Source organism: Rhinolophus sinicus, linkage group LG04, assembly GCF_036562045.2.
Source record: "Rhinolophus sinicus isolate RSC01 linkage group LG04, ASM3656204v1, whole genome shotgun sequence".
Classification (NCBI taxonomy): domain Eukaryota; kingdom Metazoa; phylum Chordata; class Mammalia; order Chiroptera; family Rhinolophidae; genus Rhinolophus; species Rhinolophus sinicus.
Window position 1 is genome coordinate 96,227,743 of NC_133754.1, and position 17,863 is coordinate 96,245,605.

General features: G+C 34.9%; 1 protein-coding gene across 2 annotated transcripts in view; it reads left to right on the forward strand.

Moving 5' to 3' along the window:
- Positions 1-17,494, forward strand: part of SGCG (sarcoglycan gamma) — a 103,878-nt gene extending 86,384 nt beyond the window's left edge. For both annotated transcript variants that reach the window (XM_074330036.1, XM_019736599.2), the window contains exons 7-8: positions 13,913-14,036; positions 16,693-17,494. In XM_074330036.1, coding sequence (XP_074186137.1) covers positions 13,913-14,036; positions 16,693-16,866 — 298 coding nt within the window. In that variant the 3' untranslated portion in view covers positions 16,867-17,494. The remainder of the gene's footprint in view (positions 1-13,912; positions 14,037-16,692) is intronic.
- Positions 17,495-17,863: the final 369 nt, after the last annotated feature.

Below are 17,863 nucleotides of genomic sequence, written 5' to 3' on the forward strand. Positions count from 1 at the left end.
AACCAAATAATATCTTTTAAAGTAAGTGTCCTGAAGTCTAAGATAACACTAAACTCATGTGTAGCATTTGTAATTGAAATATATACAAGACAATTAACATAGTCTATGATATTGTGTATAATAGGAGAAATAAAGTACAGTAGGAGTCCCAGCTTTCTACAGACAAGCCTGGTGACTTTGGCCAAACTAACATTTTGAGACTATTTTTTCTCATGTATAAAATGTTGATAGTATAAAACATCTCAGAGTGTTTTAGGATTTTTTATTATTTTTTTTTGATTGGAGAACAATGTGTTTTTCCAGGACCCATTCCTCTCCAAGTCAAGTCGTTGTTTTCAATTTAGTAGTGGAGGGCGCAGCTCACTGGCCCATGTGGGAATCGAACCAGCAACCTTGGTGTTATGAGCACTGCACTCTAACCAATTGAGCCAACTGGCCGCCCCAGGAAATATTTAATAAGTTATTAGGTTAAAGCATTTTGTTAGCTGAAAGTCAAATACAAATAATCATTTTTAATCATCATTATTATACCAAGTAGATATTCACACTAAATAAATGAGGAAATTCAGCATTTCACTTACCTTTAATGTCTAATTAAATATTAATCAAAAGCTAATGGGAGTTCAATTCATCTTACCCATGTAGAGAACATTTGTAACATAAAAATAAATTGTGAGAGGCGGCCTGATGGCTCAGTTGGTTAGAATGCAAGCTCTCAACACGGTTGCCGGTTCAATTCCTGCATGGGATGGTGGGCTGTGCCCCACCACCCCCACACACACAACTAAATATTGAAAATGGCGACTGGGCTTGGAGCTGAGCTGCGCCCTCCACAACTGGATTGAAGGACAACGACTTGGAGCTGATGGGCCCTGGAGAAGCACACTGTTCCCCAATATAAATAAATAAACAAACAAATAAATACATAAATTGTGACTATAACTAAATTATAACAATTTCATTAATCTTAATAAAGGATTATAAGATCAGTATTACGTAACTATTATAGTTAGGGAAGAACAACATTTTATTTTCTCAGGATAGAAAAATGATTCAACATCTTTAAAAAATAATCCCATTGAAACCATTTTAAAATTATAAAATAACATAAGTGGTAGAAATGTCAAACCACTTTTTAAAGTAATGTCACTGTTTTAAAATATATAGCTCTCAAAATTAAATAATTCATCTTATGGTGTCCTGTTAGGACATAAATCCGCTAGCGTATACAGCAGGCCCTTACTAAAAAAAGACGTGGTGGAAGACAAATGGGTAAAGAATTGAACAGCCATGGGGAAGAATTAGCAACCCCTACACATTCACCCCTAAAGCTCTAAGTAATAGAGCAAAGTGATTTTAAAACATGTGTGAATAAAATGTTCAAAGAGGAAATAAACTTGAATATAAAGGTAAGGCAGAGACAAGATAGTATGAAAATGGCAGATTTGGAAATAGCAAAATAGAAATTCTAGAAATGAGAGATGAAGTAATTAAAATAAAATTGGTAGCAGCCAGAACTTGGTTTGTCATACTATTCTTCAACAAGAGGAGTCAGGATGCCTCAGAGAAATGGTCCCTCCTAGGACTGGAGCAGGAACTGTAGAAGGTAAATTTCGAGCATCTTATAGCACCACTAAATAAGTGCTCAAAAATAAAAAAATCAGCGTGTGTCCAAAGGACATGGGAGCCAACTGAATGAGTTCCTAGCGACTAAAGCTGGACAATGTAAGCAAAAAAATAATAAATAAAATTAATGTAATGTTGAATTATAACCTAAAGTTGGTGGGTATCAAATCTCCATAATTTTTAGTTTCAATCAGATACAGTTGAACAAGTGATGAGTTTCATTTCAAAATTACATTTATAATATGGCAGAAATGACATCTTTTGCAAATACTGAAATGTATGATAAAACATTTAGATGTTAACTTAAAAACGGGTACATAGTTTTCAAAATTCTTTCAGGACAGCCATGAAGAACAAGCTGTAGAACGTGTGGGTTTCAGGTATGAACATATTCAACTTTACCAAACGTGGGCAATGTGTATCTCAAAGTGTTTGCACTAATCTTCCGCTCCTGAGCTGTTAAAGTGCTGTTAAATCAGGAATGTGAAATACGTGTAAAAAATGAATATTCTAAAAGTAAACTTATAACTTGTCCTTTTAGGAAAGGCTTACAAATGTATTGGTTCTCATTTTCTTTTAGCTAAAAGGAATTTTTTAAGATTTAATTTTTATTCTTTTTTTTTTGCTTTGTTATTTATTTTTTATTAAATTTATTGGGGTGACATTGGTTAATAAAATTATATAGGTTGCAAGTGTACTGTTCTATAATACATCATCTATATATTGCATTGTGTGTTTGCCACCCTAATTTTTATTCTTAACAAATGGAAACTTAATTCTTTTTAAGAATGAGAGGTAAGATACAAAGGACTGAACAAAATCCTAAAATAGAGGTCTCAAGATAACTTCCTGTGGTAATTAGAAGTTTAGGTTCCCATGAAAAATTGAATCAGGTAGATGGTTTAAGCATAGCCATCTGATCCAAGTGACATTCGTTATCCTGTAATGCAATAATCTTTCACAAATTTCTACTCATTGCAATGACATTCCACTCCCTTCTAGACTTTAGAGATTATTATTCCTTCTGTGAAGTATAGCCTGAATGAGTTTAGATGATTTTTTTATTTTTCATAAATTAAATAAATCATGTCTATTTTCAAAGCAGAAGCAAACTTTCCAGAAGTAGTAAAATCACAGGATAATTTGCATGATTGTGGAATGGTGCCAGCATTGAGAGTGAGCGGTGCTTAAAATGATGTCATGTATGCATCTTTCAGAAGATAACGTTCTGTCGGACGGTATGGTTTTCTTCTGAGTTGTAGTGACAGATGATTCAATTCAAATGAAAATAGTTGAAGTCAGTAACAATGCATGTGAGAAGAAACAAAAGGCAATAATATGAATAAGTGTCAAACTATATCTACATTTAAAAGTATATTTTCTATAAATTCAAGTTAAATACTTGAATATTTCAACCTTATACTCATCATAAATCGTAATGTAGACATTTGTAGTATAAATATGACTATGCCTATAAAATGCTATTGCATAATTCATTAATAAACCAAAATGTAAGCTCTTTAAGCTTTTGTGTACCAAAACACAAGCTTTTTTGTACAAAAAAATTAAGTATAGCAATGAGACTATAAAAATAAACCTATATCCAGATCTCCATAAATATAAATATTGTACCTGGATGGTGGTCAAGTCTGATGGGCAGTGGATTGCACAAGACAGTGAATGCTTCACTTGTTAACCATTCATTTATAGATGTTGATTTTTAAATCTTGGAAGTATTTGGTCAGTATGAAATTTAATTTATCCTTGTGGTATTCTGCGAAAATAGACCTTTAGGTACTTGGGTCTATTAGAAAACACTGCTTGGGCATTAAGAAGGGAGTGAATTTTCTCAAAAACTCTTTTGTTTTTTGTATTTAGGTCTTTAATCCAAGTGGAATTTGTTTTTCATGTGGGGTATAAAGTAGGCAAATGATTTTTTATGCTTTTCCAAATAACCAGTTGTCTCAAAAGTCAATCTGTTCCTTGCTTATTTATAATGCTGCTTCTGTCATATGCACAGGGATTTTTAATGGGCTGTCTATTCTGGTCCACTGTTCCCTTATTTTCTTTCTAAAGCAATTTCTCCCTAATAGCTATACAATATAACTTGGTATCTGCTAGGGCAAGTTCCACTACCATGTCGTCTTCAGAATTGTGTTGATATTTTTATACTTTCATTTTTCCATATCAATTTTATAAATAGTTTGTCACATTTCATGAAAAATTGTATTAGATTTTGAGTTGGAATTTCAGGGAAAATTCCTATTTTTGTAATAATAAATTCGTTCATCCATAGATGTGGTTTATCTCCCCATTCGCATAGTTCTTCCTTTATACCCTACAATATTGTGTGATATTCTCCTTTCGGTGTTGGCCTGTGTTACTAAATTGCTCATAGTTTTAATTCTACTGAAAATGAGTTCTTTTTCTATCACATCTTCAAAATGATTATCATTGACTTTTGCATGATTGTTTTAAGTTGGCAAATTTGCTGAACCCTCTTATTCGTGCTAATATTTTCACTGTAAAACCTATTTGATTTTTCCATAAAGGTGGTGATACTATATAAAATAGTCATCCTTTTTAATTATTATACTTCTATCCTTGTTTTGTTGCTTTGGCTAGGACTTCCAGTAAATGTTGAATAGTAAGAGTAATAACAGACATCTGTGTCTACTTCCTGACCTTGAAAAAAGCTTCTAAAGTTTCATATTAAATAATGTCTGCTGTAGGTTTTTGGTAAGTATATGTTATCAAGTCCCATTTTAGTTTCAGTTCCCAGTTGTCGTTTTTCTGGTCTTTGAAATGGTGTGTATACGAGCAATTGAAGATTTGGTATAAACTCATCTGAGAAATGAAAGAGCCTGTGCTTTGGGGGAAATTGCGTGTGTTTTTTATCACTGCCAATTCAATTTCTTTAATGAAGTTCCTCTATTTAAGATTTTTATTTCTTAAGTCCATTTTGCCTCTTTATTTCTTGTTAGAAACTTTTCTCTGTCACTGAGATTTCAAAATTATGAGTATAGAGTAATTCCTAATTTTTATGGTGAAAGTATCTTCCTTTTTATTTGAAGGCAAGATATACAGATATATACATGATATATAGATATAGATGACTGGGAGGCCAATCTTATGAATTATATTGTTAATATCTTCTATATTTCTTATATTTGTCTTCTGTACATTCAGTTTCTCAATGAAGTTTATTAAAACTCCCACTTTATTTTTTATATTGCTGATTTTTCCTTTTACATTAATTTTTAGAAGCATACAAGTCTGTGCTAACTAATCTTGTGAATTGTTCCTTTTAATCATTAAGTCATTATCCCTATTTTATCTGATATTAATACTGCTGTACTTGGTTCTACTTTAAGATTTAAGATTTTCTTTAAATCCTCTGCAATTAAATGTCTATCTTTTAATGGGTGAATTTAACCATTTACATTTATTATGACCAGTGATATGACATTTTTCTATTATCTTGTGTTATGTTTTATTTACTGTGCTTTTTCTTTTCACTTTTTCTTTCTGACCTTTTGTTGGATGAATAAATTTTTCCTTAGTGTCCCCACCTGTATTTCCCTCTAACTGTTCTGTTTTTATATTCTTTTAATAATTGTCCTTTATTTTTTCTATGCATGGAGATAAATCAATACTTTCTAAGTTTAAGAGATTGATCATATAATTATCAATCTCTCCCCAAATAATACAAAAAAAATTAGAAAGTTACTTCCCTTCAAACTTCCCTTTCCATGTTGTTTTATTTCAACTTTGCTTATACTCATCTCCCTGCTTTATGTTTTCAGGCAGTACATATATAATTTTACCAACACATTTTATTGATGTTTCTAATGCCCATCACTGCTTCTTGCAAAATACTCTTTTCTTCTTGTTTTAATTTCTTTAAATACCTTTTTCAGTGAGGATCTGTATAGTTAGTAAAATTTTTCCTCTAGGCTTGAAATGTCTGTTTCTTTCATGGTTAAACGTTAAGCTGAGATGTATTTCTAAGCTGACAATAATTTTGCATCAGCATTTTAAAGACATTGTTCATTAATTTTGTTTTTTTGTAAGCAATCTGATTTTCATTCTGAATACTTTAAGACTTTCTTGTTAATCTTAATGTTTTGCAGTTTCACCACAAAATGTTTGGGTGTTGACTATATTTTAATTCATACTTGAATATTGGTATACTTCTTCAATTTTAGGAACTCATGTTATTTTTTAACTCTGGGAAATTATTAGCCATTATTCTCTGGAACACAGGGGTTCTTAACTTGTGGTCTGTGGATCTCTTGGGGGATCGAAGAATAAAATTTAATGGGTTAATGATTTTGAATGTGAAGAAATTCTTCATTTTCACTGACTTCTAGCTAAAATTTAGCATTCCTTCAACTATAAATGATAGCCAACAAATCACAATAGTATTGGCAGTTCCTTTGACTTTTTCATCTGCAGAAGTCACAGATGTTTTCATATCACATAAAAGTTGTAGCATAAGGAAGATGGTGGTACTGTAACAGTTATATAAGATGTCAGAGGGGTAGTACTTTGGGAGAGGGATGTTATCACTTTGTAAGGGGTGTAAATGTCTAACTATTATGTTGCTTTGTACACCTGAAACTAATAATTAAATAAAAGTTGTAGCAAATATCTCAAAATATAATAGTTTTTATGTTCTTCATTGCTTTGAAATTACAGTAGTTGTAAGACCTATGACTAGATCTTTTTTAATGTGTTACTAACTAAGCTCATAAATTTAAAGATATTTTTACCCTTGTATTTCCAAGTTACTTGTTTCCTTTGAAATTCTTTGAGCTTTATTTTAGGCCTTTAAAATCATTAAACCCATGGACTTCACCAGAGTGCCAAATGGTGGTGGCATAAAAGGAAGTTAAGAACCTTTGTGCAAGTCCCTCTCTATGATACCTGTTGAGGACATTGAAGTCCCCTTTTTATCATCCTTTCCTCATATATTTAAGACTTTACATTTCTTGTTTTCTCATGGAATTACCAAATATACATTTCAGTGTCCTATTCTTTTTTCATATATGTCACATCTACTATTTAGTCTACCTGAAAACTTTAATCTCTTTATTTTTTGAATTTCCAATTACCTGGTTTTTTTTTTTTTTTTTTCAATGACCTGGATTTAAAATTTTTCTTTTCTATTCTGGTTGTTTCATGGATATTATTAATGTATCTCTTTTAATCATCTAAACTTAATTACGTTTTATCCCTTTCTGACTGCTTTGTTATCTCGAATTCCTCATGTTGATAGATTCCCTCATGTGATTTGAAAATTTTGCCTGGAAGTTCATCCTCTTCGGTTATTTGTCTGGGGACAGTTGTTGGGGAAAACTGTCTTTCATTTGCCATAAATGTCTATTTCACATTAACTTCTGCCAGGGTCCTGTAGAGGTCACTGTTCTAAAACTGGCTTTCATATGTATTTCTCAGCTTGATGAAGGGTGTGGATTTCGGTTCTATACTAATGAATGATTTATGATGTTTCCACTCACACCACAGAAAGAGCAGCCTGTTTTAAGATTGTGACCATGCTGTGTCTCAACGCCCATCTGTAGGCCCAGATCCCATTTCCAACGCTCCTCCCCTGCAGTGGGCCACAACTCCCTCCCCATAGAGATTTCAAATACCAGGCCTTCTTAAGGCATCTACCTGCCCATTAACCCCATGGGCTCCAGCATCAACTCCCCAGGCATCACTCTGGCTATGCATTTCTTCTGCTTCTGGCACTTCAAAAATACCTTTTCGTTTTATTTTGTTTTGTTTTTATTCCTAGTATGTTTTAATGTTTTTTAAATTATATTTGATTATATTTTATCCAACATTTATATGTAACCGGGGGTGGGGGGGGTGGAGAGGAGGGGAGAGCTCTATATATGTTCATCTGTTTTGACCAGGTTTATCAAAGTGATATTTTTTTAAACAAAAATTGAATCTTGCCATTCCTTCACTATGTCCTTTAAGTTGCTTGAATGTTAGGTTCTTAAGGGCAGAAAATATTAATGGACATACAGGCAGAATTTAACAGTAACACAATAATAATAAGGAATTTTTATACTCCATCACATCAATGCATAGCTCATCCAGGCAGAAAATTAATAAGGAAATACTGGCTTTAAATACCACATTAGACCAGATTAACTTCATAGACATTTTTAGAACATTTCATCCCAAAACTGCAGATGACATATTCTTCTCAAGTGCACATGGGACATTTTCCAGGATAGACCACATATTAGGCCACAAAACAAACTTCAATAAATTCAAGAAGATTGGCATTATATCAAGCATATTTTCTTACCACAGTGGAATGAAACTAGAAATCAACTGTAGGAAGAAAACTAAAAAAAAACCACACAATTATGTGGAGATTAAACAACATACTACTAAAAAACCAATGGATCAAAGAGGAAATCAACAGGAAATCAGAAACTACCTTGAGACAAATGGAAATGAAAACAGAACTTTCCAAAATGTATGGGATGCAGCAAAAGCAGGTCTAAGAAGGAAGTTCATAGCTATACATCAAGAAATAAGAAAAATCCCAAATAAACAATCTACCTTTACACTTAAAGCTACTAGAAAAAGAAGAACAAATGAAACTCAAATTAAGTAGAAGGAGGTAAATAATAAATATCACAATGGAAATAAAAAATAGAGACCAAAAAAACCCAAAACAAAACAATAGAAAAGATCAATGAAACTAAGAGCTGGTCATTTGAAAGGATGTATAAAATTAACATCCTCTACCAAGACTCATTAAGAAAAAAAGAGGAGAGTCCAAATAAATAAAAACAGAAATGAAAGAGGAGAGATTACAACTGACACCACAGAAATACAAAGATCAATAAAGAATACTATGAACAATTATATGCCAACAAATTGGACAATGTAGAAGAAATGGATAAGTTTCTAGAAACATACAACCTTCTAAGACTAACCCAGGAAGAAAGAGAAAATCTGAACAGACCAATTATTAGCAATGAAATCGAGATTGTAATGAAAAAACTCCTTAAAAAAAAACAACGCTCAGGACAAGAGGGCTTCACAGGTGAATTCTATTAAACATTTAAAGAAGAATTAATACCTATTCTTCTCACACTATTCAAAACATTGAAGAAGAAGGAATGTTTCCAAACTCATTGTACAAGGCCAGCATTACCATGATACCAAAACCGGATAATACAAAAAAAAAAAAAAAAAGAATACAGGCAAATAGCACTGTCACTATATAGATGCAAAAATTCTCAACAAAATACTATCAAACTGAATTCAACAATATATTTAAAAGATTATGCACCATGATCAAGTGGGATTTATACCTAGGATGCAAGTGTAGTTCAACATTTGTAAAACAATTATGTGCTATATCACATCAATAAAACCAAGGATAAAAATCATATTATAAGTCTCAATAGATGCAGAAAAAAAAAAGTTTGACAAAATTCAAAATCCATTTATGATAAAAACTTCAACAAATTGGGTATAGGAGAAACTTACCTCAATATAACAAAGGACATATATGACAAGCTCACAGCTAACATCATACTCAATGATGAAAAGCTGAAAGCTTTTTCTCTAAGATCAGGAAAAAGACACGGATACCTACACTATCCTCTTTTATTCAATATAATACTGGAAGTCCTAGCCATAGCAATCAGACAAGAAATAAAAAGCATCCAAATTGGGAAGCAAGAAGTAAAACTCACTATTTGCAGATGACATAATACTATATATAGAAAACCCTTTAAAAAGCCACCAGAAAATTAATAGAATAAATGAATTCAGTAAAATAGCAGCATACAAAATTAATATACAGAAATCTGTCATGTTTCTATACACTAATAACAAATGATCAGAAGAATAAATTAAGAAAACAGTTGCACCAAAAAGAATAAAATACCTAGGAATAAATTTAACCAAGGAGGTAAAAGATCTGTATTCTGAAAAGTATAAGATGTTGAAGAAAGAAATTGAAGAGGACACAAATAAATGGAAGGATATACCATGCTCATGGACTGGAAAGTGTAATACTGTTAAAATGACCATATTACCCAAAGCAATACAGATTCAATGAAATGCCTATTAAAATACTAATAGCATTCTCTTCAGAACTAGAACAACTAATCCTAAATTTATATAGAACCTCAAAAGACCTCAAATAGCTAAATAAAACTTGAGAGAACAAAGTTGGAGGTATCATGCTTCCTTATTTCAAACTGTAATATAAAGCTGTAATAATCACAAGTGTGGTAATGGCACAAAAACAGACACACAGATCAAAGACAGAATAAAGAGCCCAGAAATAAACCATCACTTATATACAAGATATGACAATTAAGTTCACGAACTCGCCACCGTGCACTTACATTGGCAGCACTGTACAAAGAGCTTGGTAAGGTTTCATAACCTTGGTATATCAGTGTCTCAGAGATGTGCTTGTGTTGACGTGTGGTGGTGTCTTGCTGAGTGGCGTTTATTATTGTTGTTGGGTGTTTTTGTGTGCCATTGCAAGAATGTCTGAGTTTGAATTAGAGCAACGAATAAACAGTAAATTTCTTTTTATACTTGGCAAGAATGGAAGTGAAATCAGGGACATGTTAGTCCAAGTTTATGGGGATAATGCCACGGAGAAAACAGCACTGTACAAATGGATTAAACGTTTTTCTGAGAGGAGAGAACACGTCACTGATGAAGAGAGGTCAGTAACGAGCAGAACTGATGAAAATATTGCAAAAATTCATCAACTTGTGTGTCAAAATGGCTGACTGTGACAAGCATAACAGACCAAGTAAACATCGATAGAGAAACAGTTAGGAAAATCTTAACTGAAAATCTTGGTATGTGCAAAAATGGTCCCAAAGGAGCTCACTGATGAACAAAGGCAAAAGACAGTTGAAGTTTGCAAAGACCTTTTGGAGAGGCAAGATGATGTTTTAGGCCGTGTTATCACTAGTGATGAAACATGGATGTACCGATATGACACTGAAACAAAGTGTCAAAGTGTCAAAGTCAGCCAATTCTCCATGACCAAAAAAGTTCCATCAGTCCAAATCAAGAGTCAAAATGATGTTGCTAAACTTTTTTGATATCAGAGGGATTATTCATTATGAATTTGTACCAACTGGACAAACAGTTAACCAAGTTCATGATTTAGAAGTGCTGAAAAGGCTGCATGAAAAAGACAAAATTGACCTCAAATTTTCACCAACAATTCATGGCTCTTGCATCACGATAATGCACCAGCTCACACGGCACTGTCTGTGAGGGAGTTTTTAGCCAGTAAACAAATAAACTGTATTGGAATACCCTCCCTACTCACCTGATCTGTCCCCCAATGACTTCTTTCTTTACCTGAAGATAAAGGAAATATTGAAAGGGAGATATTTTAATGGCATTCAGGACATAAAGGGTAATACGAAGACAGCTCTGATGACCATTCCAGAAAAAGAGTTCCAAAATTGCTTTGAACGGTGGACTGGGCACTGGCCTCGGTGCATAGCTTCCCAAGGGGAGGTACTTCAAAGGTGCCCATAGTGATATTCAGCAATGGGGTATGTAGCACTTTTTCTAGGATGAGTTTGCAAACTTAATTGTCAACCTCACATGGTCAATTAATATACAACAAAGGAGGCAAGAATATACAATGGAGAAATTATAGTCTCTTCCACAAGTGGTGCTGGGAATACTGAAAGGATACATGCAAAAAAATGAAACTGGATCACCTTCTTATACAGTATACAAAAATAAACTCAAAATGGATTAAAGACCTAAATGTAATACCTGAAACCACAAAACTGCTATAATAAAACATAGGTAGTAAACTCTTTGACATTGCTGTTAGTAATATCTTTTTGGATATATCCCCTCAAGCAAGGGATACAAAAGCAAAAATAAACAAAAGGGACTTCATCAAATAAAAAGCTTCTGCACAGCAAAGGAAACCATCAACAGACGAAAGTACAATTTACTGAATGGGAGACTATATTTGTAAATGATATATACAACAAGGAATTGATATCCAAAATATATAAGGACTTATACAACTCAATAACAACGACAAAAAAAATGAACATCTGATGAAAAAATGGGCAAAGGATATGAAGAGACATTTCTCCATAGAAGATATACAAATGGCCAACAGACATGAAAAGATGCTCAACATCGCTAATCAGCAGGGGAATGCAAATCAAAACCACAATGAGATAATACCATATACTAGTCAGAATGCCAATTATCAAGAAGTCAACAAATAGCAAGTGTTGGTGAGGATGTGGAGAAAAGGGGAACCTTTGTGAACTGTTGGTGGGATTGCGAATTAGTGCAACCACTATGGAAAACAGTGTGGAGATTCCTCAAAAAACAAAATAGAACTACATTATGATCCAGCAATTCCACTTCTGGGTACTTATCCCAAGAAAATGAAAACACTAATTCAAAAAGATCTATGCACCCCTATGTTCATTGCAGCATTATTTACATTAGCCAAAATACGAGTATATATGAGTATATACAGCTTATTTATTTATTTATTTGGATGTATTTCTGTGAGTGTTCAAAACTTTTTACTCGTCACATACGTCATGAGTAAATATATATTCACATACTTAAAGAAAAAGGTAGACATCTAACTAGCAAACTGAAATATAACAAAACAATTAAGGTTTTTTTTATATCTGAGTTACTGTTCACTGTGTTTGTGGAGATATATACTTCAGAATATTCTAATCGCAGCTTTTTTGGTAAAATGTGTCTTAACCTGTGTTGAACTGAAATATTTCATCTTCAGGGCTAGAAATTATGCAAAGGGGAAGAAGTTTGCTCTTCTGGAAGCATCATATTATAATTAAAAACTAGTAATTGGCCTTATTGAGGCAATTTTGTTGATAAGTGATCTTTGAAACTGGCTCACCTTCACTAGGGTCTTCAAGTTTACAAATGGTTTGCCTGAAATGGACCAGGCCTCTATAGGTTGCTTACATGTCTTTCTCCCTGCCCTCCTTCCCCTCCCCCTTTCTATCCATCCAGGGAGAAAAATGTGGGCAATTAGCAGAGACGGAAATAACAAAATGAGCAATCAGCTCAGTGAGACACAGCAGGGTTTCCCCATAACCTCAGACTAGCATAATTTAACCAATAAATGTCTCTAAGAGTTTTCTCACACTGAAAATAAGATTTCAAAATGTGCAACATCAGATTTTACATACTGAGATGTACATAAGAAAATGAAACTGTTTTCTATAACAAATGGTGGTAGCCAAAAAACTTGGCAATTAAAGGTAGCAACCATCTCTTAAAAGTATCAAATAAATATCCAGTCATTTCAAATGCAAATTAATTACCTGGGTATTTCTCCCTTCATAACCATTTCCCTTTCTCTTTCCTTCCCACCTCCACTCTACTCTTACCCTACAGGGAGGATTACAGACACTTTTCTATCCAGTTCTCCGTCCCATAGATCTTTAACCATTTCAATCAAATCAGCCTTTCAAACTTTTGTGTTGAGCTGGGGTAGAGCAGCTGAAAAACTTTCTACTGATCACAATGTGCCATCTAGTGGACATTCAGTCTTTTCCGGGCGGAGGCAAATAGAATTTTTCTGGCCCATGTATTGTGTTCTTGTTCTGTATCTTTGTTTGACTAAATCACAAGGAGATTCTGATAAATTTCACAAAACCAAAGCCAGCCGAAGCCAATCTCCATCCTGTCTATCAACTCCATCAGTTCAGTATTTTCCCAAAAGAAATCTTTGCATCTGCCCTGTAGTCTGCCGAAATTTAAAAAAAACACACAAAAACAACAAAATCTAAATGCCAAACTTACATTCTATTTTATGAACATATAGCAAATGCACATGTTGCCCTTAAATTTGTCTTTTTCCCAAACGAGTTGGTGTTTTAACTAAAAAACGGTTTTACAAAGTTTTTCACAAACAGCATTTTCTTCTGGTGTGGTATGCCAGAGAGCTTAACTGTGCCATCTGAAACTATTGCACAGGGTTAGGGTTCTCTACTGGTTTACCTGTTTTTAGAGGATACTAATTCTATAGACTCTCACTGATAAGAAGTTAATTTCTTTATTGCACGTTATTTCTGGATTTGTCAATGAATAATATACAATATATTAGCATTCAAGAATGTCATGAAGATACCATATACCTTATTAATTATATATTTTATGCCAAGCTGTTCACTGAGGGATTCCTGGAGTGGCTTTTTTTTTAATACTATTTTTTCTTGGTTTCTTTCCCTCATTTCAGATTAGAATCCCCCACACGAAGTCTAAGCATGGATGCCCCAAAGGGCGTTCATATCAAAGCTCATGCTGGGAAAATTGAGGCCCTTTCTCAAATGGATATCACTTTTCATAGTAGTGACGGAATGGTGAGTTAAATAGATCAACCTTTTGTAGTATGTCCTGATGATACTGATGTCTATAAGGTATCAGTATGTTAAATTTGCGGTAGTTTGTAAAGAAACATGAAAGGCGTTGTCGTGCGGGAGGCCCTGCTCGCTGCGCCATGTGTAGCGCGTGGTGGCCTGTGGGGTCTCAGCTCCCGCTCCCCACATAAGAACACAGGATATGGTGAGGCCAAAAAGAAACACCCACGGAGCCATAGGTAGGGGAGTCATACCACTAAAGTCTCACTGGAGGCTGGATTCACACGACATGCGACCTGCTGTCCGCTTTTCTGCCAACCGACCGACTCTCCTCGACTCCTTCTCGACTCCACTGTGCTAACTGCAATCGGCTCTTGCTAGCTCAGCCACCATCTTCTTGCTAGCCCCCCATTTGCTGCTAGCGTAGCCACGGCAGTTATATTAGTGGCCAATGGCTCACTGGTTACAGCTGACGGCCAACAAGCCACAGCTGACAGCCATTTACTACCTGAGCCAGCACCTTTCCACATGAGGCCAAGAGCCTGGAAACTGAACTCCTCGCTCTGTCCCCACAGGCGTAGAATAGAAAATATGAAATGAAGGCAAAGACAACTTAGCATTGAAAGAAGGGCCAAGAAAGGTTAAAGTTATCCTATAATGGACCCAGACAGCTATCTTTGTTTGCTATTTGTGTTCAAGTCTCTTGCTACTTTCATCTTTGAAAAAAGGCTACAGACTCTCAGAGTTGACAAAGAATATCAACCCTGCCATCTCCTGGTTATCTGACTTCTGTCCATACAGCTGTCACAAGGAGTCACCTGTCAGTGACAACCATCATCTGCTGCTGCTTAGAGCCCTGGGCTTCCTTGCGCCAAATTATGTTTACATGAAAATGGGATCTTTAAGTCAGTACAATAAGGATAAAATCTGGAACTTCAAGCCCAGATATAACACATCACTGATACAAGCCAAAGGGATAGGTGATGGTGCACAAGCCACCCAGTATTATTACTCTAGTGCTCGATTGGTTCACTAATACCTATTTGAATTAGAAAGGTAACCGGCTTCTTGAGGCCTATGTTCCCATTTGTCAAGCAGGGGAAATAATATTTGCTTAACTATGTCAGGGTTATTAGACACCTATGTGGTAAATAAGGGTGACAGCATTTTGAAATTATGTTAATTTACTATTAAAGGAAGGTGTAGGAGAAGCAACAATTCCCTATATACTTAAAATGTATTGTCTTGAAGAAATATATACTGATTATAGTTTTTAAATATTACTTATTTCCATGAATGAGGTGTCATTTTTACAACTAGCACAACCTGACCCATAATTAAAGTTGCTCTCCCTTATTACTGGGAGCCAGTTCAAAGGGACGAGCTCCCACAAAATATTCCGCCATAAAGCAAAAGAAGATGAGCAAGAAAGCGGTATGTGGGCTACCAGAGACCAGCGTTTGCTGGAAGAGCAGGAGAAAATAACTAGAAAAACACTGACCAGTTAACCATAAGAAAGGAGAGAGAAGAAGCCGCAAAAGCACACAGGGAGACGCAAGTACCCACAGAATCCAAAGCATTGGACAATAAACAGGTTTGGCTTTTTAAAAAATATACCCAAGTGATTCCTTTTACTCTGAGAGTGTCCGGGACCACAAGGGTAAATACAGCTTTGCCTGTAATGCCACTCGTAGGTTCCACGAACTGCTTCACATGGTGGGTGGTCAGTGTCCCCGGGGGGATGGGGGGGTGAGGGGTGGGGAGTACAGACTGCAGACGTCAGTTTATAGAAAAACTGGAGTTCATGGATGAGAGCCACATAAAATGAAGGAAGGATCTAATCATGTTGGCCAGGAAGCACATTATGTGTACCCACCACGTACTTGAATTCCTTCTAACAAATGAGCGCCCTAGAATGGGTTAGGGTTGGCTGCTCAGGGCCACCATTCTTCCTTTAGTTATCAAAAAGATTTCCAGATCTCCACCAATGGCCATGTGCTTGCATTTCAGTTTAACTAAACTCTCATAAGAACAAAATGCTCAGTAGCTTTCATTTTATTTTAGTTGGCGTTAGTCTGTTTATTGCTCTTCTGTATCTAATAGAAGACAGCAATTGCAAATAATGTTTTAAAAGTTAGGGAAATGGTCGATAGCTAATAGGATGAATTTACTTGCCTCTTTAGGAAAATAGAATCAGGAGATATTCCAACATTCACAGGTAAAAATTATTAAGATGAATGTGTTTCTGTGGCTTGTACTTTATCCTAACCGGACAATGATTTAACATCAAGTCACAACAGATCACAAGATAAATGTGAATCAGCAAAAGAATGCTACTATTTTTGCCAGATAATTCTGAAAGGTATTTTGGGGAGTATAACTTCGTAATTTTTCCTAGCTCAGCTAACACAATGGGTGAAAGAAAAAATGACTTCCCTCCGATTTGGAGAAGGGACTATTCAGATTTTGCACGAATGCAAACTAGAAATAAGCTTTAAAACAATCTATTATAATATGACTTAGGTAAAACTAGGTGCTTATTGCATTTTCCTCTGCAGAGAAAAAAAAACTAATTTATTTGGATCGTTTTGAGACTATAGATTTCATGCTTATCATGTTCATTCCTCCTTTACCGCTTCTCTCATTTTCTCCCAAACAGCTTGTGCTTGATGCAGAAACTGTGCGTTTACCCAAATTGGTTCAGGGGACTCAGGGTCCTGCTAGCAGCTCACAGAGACTCTATGAAATTTGTGTGTGTCCAGATGGGAAGCTTTACCTGTCTGTGGCTGGTGTGGATACCACATGCCACGAAAACAGCCACATCTGTCTCTAAATCACCCACATCTTCCACACAGCACCTGCCTCGTTTCAGGGAACTTGAAAGGACTGACCTCAAGCCTTCACACTTAGAACGACTTGACATGCTGTGAAACTGAGATGGCAATGGAAGCAGTTTCTAACTTTCGGAAGAAACTCAGAAAGAAAAATGTACCAAGGAAAGTGTTCAGATAAATGGTGTGTGGATGTTAGACACAAAAGTCCAAGAAATATCAACAGAATGTATTTATTCTACTAAATTGATTAATTTTCATCAGAACCATGTGACTTCCTTTCCTTTCTTGTACATGTCAATCTACAATGAAATATTCAACTGCTGTATGGAATTAATTTATGATGGTTAACTGTGGATACCTAACTCCCCATAAAAGTAGCATTGGTCAATAGTAAAATAACCCCAAAGTTGTGTGAGGTATTTCCATTATATATCACACGAACATGTGAGTTCTCCATTTTAATGCAAAGTATGTCAGGTTTCACAAGAAAATCTTCAGGTTTTAAAGGGACTTTGAGGTTGATCTGATTTGCAATATGTACTCAACAGAATAAATTATATAAAATTAATCATGCTTTCTTTATACGTAGTCAATGAGCAATAAAAATCAACCTACATTTTTCACAAACTTCCCAGTTTGAGTGTCTTACTTTCTTTAATCCTCACAATAACTCTTTGAGGTACATATTATTTTTCCTAAAGTTACTGGTGATACAAATTCAGGTAGGACAAGTCACAAGATCATACAGTATCTATCTAAACTAAAATGTGACCTTACATTTTTTTTTTTAAGATTTTTTTATTGGGGGAGGGGAACAGGACTTTATTGGGGAACAGTGTGTACTTCCAGGACTTTTTTCCAAGTCAAGTTGTTGTCCTTTCAATCTTAGTTGTGGAGAGTGACATTCAGCATCAAGTTGTGGTCCTTTCGGTCTTAGTTGTGGAGGGCGCAGCTCAGCTCCAGGTCCAGTTGCTGTTGCTAGTTGCAGGGGGCGCA